The sequence below is a fragment of the Pyxicephalus adspersus genome, chromosome 2 (assembly GCF_032062135.1).
Source record: "Pyxicephalus adspersus chromosome 2, UCB_Pads_2.0, whole genome shotgun sequence".
Lineage (NCBI taxonomy): Eukaryota > Metazoa > Chordata > Amphibia > Anura > Pyxicephalidae > Pyxicephalus > Pyxicephalus adspersus.
Window position 1 is genome coordinate 1,352,434 of NC_092859.1, and position 8,933 is coordinate 1,361,366.

The following is an 8,933-nucleotide window of genomic DNA, read 5'->3' on the forward strand; positions in this document are numbered from 1 at the left end:
ATCTATATAGGGGAATCAGGACCTCCTTCTTCCTGCCGGTGACCCCTCTAGTGATGGTGACCCCACAGATCTATCTATATAGGAGATCAGGTACTCTTGTCTTCTGCTGGTGACCCCTCTAGTAATGGAGACCCCCAATTTTATCTAAATAGGGGAATCAGGTCCTCCTTCCACCTGCTGGTGACCCCTCTAGTGATGGTGACCCCACAATTCTATCTATATAGAGGTATCATGAACCCCTTCCCCACGCTGGTGACCCCTCTAGTGATGGTGACCCTACAATTCTATATAGGGGAATCAGAACCTCCTTCCTCCTTCTGGTGAACCCTTTAGTGATAGTGACACTCCACGATTCAATTTTCTGTTCCCACTGCTTGGCCACACCACTAAAATAATTTGTTCCCCATTTTTCCTTCTGTATTTCCGGCCAACACTTTTACTTCAATCCTCCAATCTATCAGAGGACTCTTTTTTTCCCATAATGCTGGTCCTTTTCTCTACATTGTTTCCCAAGGCCCTCCATATGACTCCAAATATGAGAGATAACTTACATTTATGATCTTTGTGATGTTCATTGTTATCATAAAGATCGCCTTTATCCTTAGACAGACTCCTGATGTGCCATTAATGAAGTACTCAGCGGGTGATGGTGGTGTGGTAGGAGCTGGCGTGGTATGATTTGTAAAAGGCACAGAGGTTTGGTGTGGAGTTGTGTAGTTTGTATGAGGGGTGGAAGTGTGATTGCTAGGTGTAGTTGTAGTTGGGGCAGTTGTATGATTAGTGTGTGGGGTAGTTGTATGGTTAGTAGGTGGGGTTGGTTCTGCTGTGGTTGTGTGATTAGTATGTGCTGTTGTGGGTGGTGGAGTTGTATGATTAGTATGTGCTGTCGTGGGTGGTAAAGTTGTATGATTAGTATGTGCTGTTGTGGGTGGTAAAGTTGTATGATTAGTATGTGCTGTTGTGGGTGGTAGAGTTGTATGATTAGTATGTGGCGTTGTTGGGGCAGTCGTAGTGTGGTTTGTATGTAGTGTGGAATGAGTGGTTGTGTGGCGTGTGGTAGTTTTCTTGGGACAGTTGTCACACTGCGGGGTTATTGTCCTTTTAACAGTTGCCGATTCTTCTGTGACTGGTCGATTGTCACCAAGACACCCTGTAATAAAAACACAATACAAAGACATTTGAGTGACAGCACAATCACCATGGTGGCAGATTTTGGTGAATAAGGTCACAGTCAGACTTAGTTGGAAGTGAGGAAGGCTGCCCATCCAGAGATGTTCGACCAGCCAACATCTAGTAGAGAATTCAGTGCCGGAAGTGTGTAATGTGTAGTGCAACTGTGTAGTGGTCAACTAAGAAGAAAGCAATCATCCTAGTCTGGTGTTTGACATACCCATGGTGTCCTATTCAGACCTGCTGATGCCTACGGCAAATTTTCCCAAGCTTTTTATCCTTGAGGAACCCCTAAAAAAATGTTCAAGTCTTAGTGGTTTCATGCTAAAACCAATTGGCGGAGGGACCTCCTAAATTGGTTTCCAGTAGAAAGCATGCCGCCTTGGAGAGGTGGGTAGAATACTATTTATACGGACACCTAAAATCAAGCTGGCTCTACCAAGTGGTGTTGGCCTCAGAGCCATGTAGGCATCATCAAATGGGAGGTCAGCCAATGACAATTGGAGGAACCTCTGAAGGAACCCTGGTTGAGAATAGCTGCCATAGAATGATTAGATTGGAGGGTGCATGAATTGGCTGCCAGGGGTTACCCATACCCTCACCCACTTGGCAGCCCATATAGCCAACAACATCACCATCTTCCCCACATTCTACAATGAGTGCCCATACTCTATGTACCAGCTTTGGGAGGAAAGGAAGTAAATACAATGGGTGTTATGGCAGATGAAAGGCTCAATCCACCTAAAGTGGTTTGTTTGGCAGCTGGAGCATCCATTACATTTTATATCGCTAGGGGAAGTCCAGCAGAGTTGCCCCACCATGGTGCCTGGTTCTGTTTCTTCATAAATTGGGTGAACCCACTTCTTAAAAAATAAATAATATATCCAACCAGGAAAAGAAATTACTAAAGCTAAGCGTGCATACCGAGCCCATACCTTCTTATCTGTCTCAGCGGTATCTCCCCCCCTTCCTTTATTCCTAGCTCTGCTCCTGCACACCGAGACATTTTGCAATCCTCCCCATTAATCTACATTTCACCTAAATCTCCACCGACTATATTTTCTATATTAAGAAAACATAATTCAACATGGGGATAGAGGAAACCCTTCATAATGAGCACTTCAGATGTACAAAATGGGGAATTCAGTGCAGGGATGGTTGGAACCCCTCATAATGAGCACAGCCCAGAAACTCAGTGCAGGGATGGTTGGAACCCCTCATAATGAGCACAACAGGTATACAATCCCTTGAACTCAGCCATGAATAGCACAGGGATATCAATACGGTTACCTCGATATTTATGACTGACATGTATGACCAACATTGTGAAATGTGCACTGGGCTCAGTAAACAAAATCTTCTCTTTGGATACCTAATAAACCAATGCATACCTGTATGATTCCTTCCCAATGTGCCACCTATCTTCCACCTTCATCGTATATTCTGCATCCCAGTTAAAAGTCACTTTAATCCACCATGACAGAGCCAAGCCAGGAAAACCTTTTGGTATCTAGTAAATCATCCGGAGGAACGTTCCCAGATATTTCCCAGTTTTGTATCAGATGTGCAATTATTCCAGGATGAAATGGAACATTCCGTGTGGTTCTGATAGCATCCATCATTGGGAGATATTTACTTACGAGTTTTCCTTTATTTTTTTATGTGAGAACAAAAGAATACTTCCTGCCACCTAACAGCTCTCCGATTCAGCTCAGCCAGCACACAAGTTTCAGGATAGAATGGTGGCGACATCTTGGCTGTTCTCCAGTCTGTCCCGGGCAGTTCGCTTATAAACCCTAACGTTGTCACCTGGGGACAGGAAGTGTGGTACTGGCAGGACACCAGAAAACAAGTACAATATAATTCAGCCACTTGAGGATGGGTGAGCTGTATCAGAAATGACATGTTTGTCTTTTGCTTCCCCACACCAAGATTCACGTCAAGATCTAAATTTCCATGAGGGGTTCTGGCTGTCCCTATAGACACCTCGCAGGTCATGTTTGCTGGATCCTCCTTATATAACAGATGATTGATCTGTGTTCCTGGATTGGATATGGTGAGGGAAATCCTGCAAACATGGCCCGTTCAGAGGGGACATTTCCTGTTCTACTGACTCTAGGTAGAAGGGAATGATGGGCGACTTACCTGCTATGAGGACAGCGATGACAATTCCTCTCCACAGGTAGTCCATGTCTAGAGTTTGGTGCTGTGATTGCTCTTCTCTGATGATTGTTTGCCTGTTCTCTTATCTCTTGTACATGGCCCCCAACCCATGTGACTGCTCAGCAAACTCAAGTTCCCCTTTTTATATCAGTAAAAGGAAGTGAGAGGAGGAAGCAGCAGAACTACAATGAGGGTTATCTGGTGTCATCAATCACACCGAAATGTGCAATATATCAGCGTCACCATCACACATCTGTATGAACTGCTCAGGATGTTACCTTGTCCACCCAAAACCGATCGCTGCTTGGTCAGTGGATGCTACAAAATTAGATCAAATCTTCTCCAGACCCTGGGATGAGACATTGGATCCATCAGGAGGTCCCATCAATACTTCCAGACATTTTGATTTATTGGGATTCTGAGTCTGACACCTGCCTGAATTCTATGTGTTGGCTATACCCATCTCCCATTATCTGAAATGTGAGACTGTCAAAGTTAGCTAGCCTGATCTGAAAAGTCAATTGGTGGGCAGAAGGTGGTAAAAAAATGTTCAGGCGATTATACGTAGCACCATAAAAATGTCTACCATTTTGTATCCCATTTTATGCGGAGATAGAAGGGGGGAATCTCTCCTCTGAAGCAGGAAAAGTCTCTGCCCTGCAGGGGAGGAGTTGTTATTCTGGGGAGTGATAATGTCCTACAGGGGAGGAGTTACAGCTCTGGGTGGGAGGAGACTCTGCCCTGCAGGGGAGGAGCTATAACGCTGGGGGGGGTTATTGCTCTGCAGGGGAGGAGTTACAGCCTTGGAGCAGGAGAGTTTCTGCCTTGCAGGGGAGGAGTTGTAACGCTGAGAGGGGGGATTATTGCTCTGCAGGGGAGGAGTTACAGCTCTGGAGCAGGAGGGGTCACTGCTGTGCAGGGGAGGAGTTGTATTTCTGGGGGGAATATTATTGCCCTGCAGGGGAGGAGTCACAGCTCTGGAGATGGATGAGTTACTGCCGTGCAGGGGAGGAGTTGTTACTCCGGGGGAGTGATAATGCCCTGCAGGGGAGGAGTTACAGCTCTGAGGTGGGAGGAGACTCTGCCCTGCAGGGGAGGAGTTGTAACACTGGGAGGGGTTAGATGAATGAGTTACTGCCCTGCAGGGGCAGAAGTTGGTGCTCTGGGGCTGCAGGAATCTCTCTAGGGGAAGAATTGCAGCTGTGGAGAGGGAAGAATGACTGTCCAGGTGGGGGAATCACTGCCATAAAGAAGTGAAAAGCTGTTGATCTTGATGGGGAGAAGTCCCAGCCCTGCAGGGGAAAGAGTCATCGCTCAGAAGGAGGAGTAGATGCTCTTTAGGGGAAGAGTCATTGCACAGGGGAAGAGTCATTACACAGGGGAAGAGTCATTACTCTGAAGGGCTAGAAGTCATGCAGCATCTTGAGCTATTGACCACTCCAACCAGCAGGCTTGTCTTTATATAGCCATAAAAGGATTGCATGCAAAATGTAAAACGGTGCCAAGTGCTCCACCTGCTGGTCAAAAGATGGAAAAAAAACATTTCAAATGCAATTTGAAAATTCACCTAAGACTAGAAAACCTATGATTGGAATTTCTAGGCCTGATCATAATAAATATGAGGCAGAAAGTGAAGAAAAAAATCATTTATGTTGGTCCACGGGCTCTTGGCAACTATGCCAGGCCAATAACCTTTAATGTTAGGAAGATGTTTATTGATCATGAGCCCACCAACCAGGGTATGAGCATCATTCGGTTCCTGAATCAGTAATTGCCAGGACCAGGAATGGTAAAACCTATGTGAGAAAGTATTTTCAGTCGGTGATTATCCATGCTACTATTTTGGGAATTCATTCCCTCTTAATGTCTTTTTGACACATTTGAAGGGAATATCCCCTTCAGGTTCTCCAGGAGTCCTGACCTACATACTGTTCAATAAGTTTTTTTATCAAGAGAATTCCATAAATTTACAATGGTTAACGTTACGATTGTGATGACCTGGCATTGCGAAGATCGTAAAGACTGATTGTTGAGTGTTGCAGAGACCCAAAAGATCTTCTGACACCTCGTGGCGGGATGACTTGGCCAAGCCAGGAGACCGACCATCACTTGTGACAACCACTGACTGGGGAAGTTACGCTGTGTCTGTCCAGTCAATGGTTGTCGTGTCAGGGTGGCAAAAATATCCAACTCATGATACCATGGTCAGCTGACTGTCACACGACCAGACCAAGGAGAAGTTACAACAGACACTCTGCAAATTCCTGACTTTTAAGTATTTCAAAAGCTCCTTCCGTCTATGCAGAATTCTCAGTTGTAAGAATCTTGCAATATCGGGAATGTTGTAAATCTACAAATGAAGACATCTTTGTTATCTACTTGATTTTTACTTTTAAGTGAAATACTTTCGCCTCTATGCAGCTTTCCCAGAGCCATTTGTCCCATCTATTTATAAATCAGTCACTACTATCAACCGGATAATCCCTACAGATTATAATCCGGTCTATACGGGGCGAATGATGGGGACCTGGACTATGGAGGCCGTACATATAGACCTCCAGCCAAAAACAAAACAAAGCTGCTATAACCTGCCATGAATAAGTCACAATATAGGGGCAAACTTTACCCATTGTGGAGGGGTAGTCACACAAAATACTGGGGGGAAATCTCCCCATTGTGGGAGGGAAATGGGGGAAATCTCCCCATTGTGGGAGGGGCAGAGACACAAACTACTGGGGGAAATCTCCCTATTGTGGGAGGGGCAGAGACACAAACTACTGGGGGAAATCTCCCTATTGTGGGAGGGGCAGAGAAACAAACTACTGGGGGAAATCTCCCCATTGTGGGAGGGGCAGAGACACAAACTACTGGGGGAAATCTCGAAGGCGCAAAAACACAAACAACCTGGGGGAAATCCCCATAATATGGGAGGGGCAGAGACACAAACTACTGAGGGGGAATTTCCCCATTGTGGGAGCGGCAGAGACTTAAACTACTGGGGGAAATCTCTCTAATATGCGAGGGGCAGAAACACAAACCACTAGGGGGAAATCTCCCCATTGTGGGAGGGGCAAAGACAAACTACTTGGGGAAATCTTCCCATTGTGGGAGGGGCAGAGACACAAACTATTAGGGGGAATCTCCCCATTGTGGGAGGGGCTGAGACACATAATACTGGGGGGAATTTCTACGATGTGGGAGGGGCAGAAACACAAACTGCTGGGGGGTAGTCACCTGTTTATTGGAGGGGCAGAGACAAAAACTACTGAGTAGAAATCTCCTTATTGTGGGAGGGGCAGAGACGAAAACTGCTTAGGGAGATTCTCCCCATTGTGGGAGGGGCAGAGACACAAACTACATGGGGGGAATTATTATTATTAATATTAAACAGGATTTATATAGCACCAATATATTAAGCACCGCTGTACATTAAATAGGAATCACCCCATTGTGGGAGGAACAGAGACAGAAAGTACTTTGGAGGAATCTCCCCATGGTGGGAGGAGCAGAGACACAAGCTACTTGAAGGGAATCTCCCCATTGTGGAGGGGCAGACACAAACTACTTGGGGGGGATTCTCCCCATTGTGGGAGGGGCAGAAACACAAAATACTTGGGGGGGTTCTCCCCATTGTGGGAGGGGCAGAAACACAAACTACTTGGGGGGATTATCCCCATTGTGGGAGGGGCAGAGACAAACTACTTGGGGAGAATTCTCCCTATAGTGGGAGTGGCACAGACAGAAACTATTAGGGGAAAATCCCACCATTGTGGAAGGGACAGAGACACAAAGTATTAGGGGTAAATCGCCCCATTGTGGGAGGGACAGGGTCACAAACTACCGGGGAAAAATCTCACCATTGTGAGAGGGGCAGAGACAGAAACTACTGGGGGAAATCTCTCTATTGTGGGAGGGGACAAACTACTGGGGGTAGTCTCCCCATTGTGATGGGACTTAGATGGGGGGGAGAGTGCTGTGTTCCCAGGTCTACACATTTCCTCAGCAAATTATTTGGGTTCTCACTATTGGATTCCCCCATCATTATCGCCTATAAACCCACTCGCTCACAGGACTTTTTTTTTTTTGTGGAGCCCTATAGTAACCTAAGAGGGCCAGGTTTTTAATTGGTCAGTTAGTGGAAGGTACACAAAGGGAAATTTGAAACTATCAGTTTATCTGTGGCATCAGAAACATTTTGAGATTACCACATTTTTGGCCACTATGCTGATCCCCTGGTTTCTGTAATTTGTATATCAGGGTAATCCAACATCCCTAACTTCTCAGCCTGGTGGAGGCATGAATGACAGCCAGCTATTAGCACTGCCAGAACTCTGTAGCAGCAGACATACTACACAAATTTTATGTCCGAGAAATATGGGGACCATTGCTGGGCTGTCCTGTGAATGCTTGTCACCTGGCTGTGTAAATCTTTGTAGCTTTAACATGTCCTTTACCACTAAAAACAGATCATTGTCACTACAAGGCATCTAGCAGTCACCCAAACCATCAGGACACTATTAGCAAGCACTTTGTTATATATAAAGTAAAGCAAAAAAGGATTTGATGGCTATAAGTTATAATTACCTATTTATGGTATTCAATCATAAAGAGAAAAAATTAGTTTATACCAAGCTCACTTTATCATGGGGCAAGGACGTCTGTACTATACATACAACTACTTACGGTATAACTATCAGTTTCACCCAATTGGCTTTTTCAGGCTGGTCTAGATGGATTATTACTCGGCTATACAAACTGCATTATGAGCAGACTTTCTGCAAGTTTACTCTAATAGCTAGAGTACCTACCTGTCCTACACCAACTTATAACATCACTTTCAATGGAACAGAGAGCCTGCTTTGTATTGAGGTGCACAGCAGGTCCAGTTATCCTACCACAAGCTTCTTTTACCTCCATTGTTAGTTAATTGGGAGTCCAGTTACCCCCCAAACCACTATAGCCAAGACCATAAATTGCATAAATCTCCTGCTGAATACAGCTCTCAGCTGCCCTTAAAGGCTACCCAACTTTCAATTTCTCTCCAATATACTTTGTTCCTGCCAAGAACCTTATACACCAAATACATCCTGTCCTGGTTCAGGATTGAGTGTTGTGACCCCTACAACAAAGACCCAATAATTGCTGGGTTGTTATATAATGGCCAAAACCAAGGTACAGAACCAGTGACCAGGTCCACACTGTAAACCTATGGGTGGCTTTTCCTGAAACTTTATTTCTGCATCTATTGTACTAAAGGGAGATTTTTCAATCACAGTGAACATAGGGCAACATTTTAGTATTGTCAGCATTTCCCACCAATACCAGGCCTAGTCCGAGAGGGAGGGGGGTACAAAAGACGACTAGGATCAGGGATGGGACAAGCAAAGAGACAAAACTATGTTGCAAAAAAAGTTTATTTAATAAATACTATACAGAAAAAGCAAATAAAAATGGCAACATCTTTTTTAAGTTTGGGGCAGGGGAAAAAATTTTTTTAAAAATTTCAAAATCCAAATTGATAGCAGCCTGATTTTGTAGGTGGGGTGGGGATTGTTTGGTCCTCTAATTTGGTGGTTGTTTGAGGGGTTGCGGTTTAGTGT

At 45.0% G+C, this 8,933-nt stretch overlaps 1 protein-coding gene across 1 annotated transcript in view; it reads right to left on the reverse strand.

The window, feature by feature from the left end:
- LOC140322667 (uncharacterized) overlaps nt 1–3,473 on the reverse strand; it is a 9,420-nt gene extending 5,947 nt beyond the window's left edge. The window contains exons 1-2 of the mRNA XM_072399215.1: nt 3,316–3,473; nt 552–1,150 (exon numbers count right to left, since the gene is read on the reverse strand). Coding sequence (XP_072255316.1) covers nt 552–1,150; nt 3,316–3,361 — 645 coding nt within the window. The 5' untranslated portion in view covers nt 3,362–3,473. The remainder of the gene's footprint in view (nt 1–551; nt 1,151–3,315) is intronic.
- Between the last annotated feature and the right edge of the window lie 5,460 nt (nt 3,474–8,933).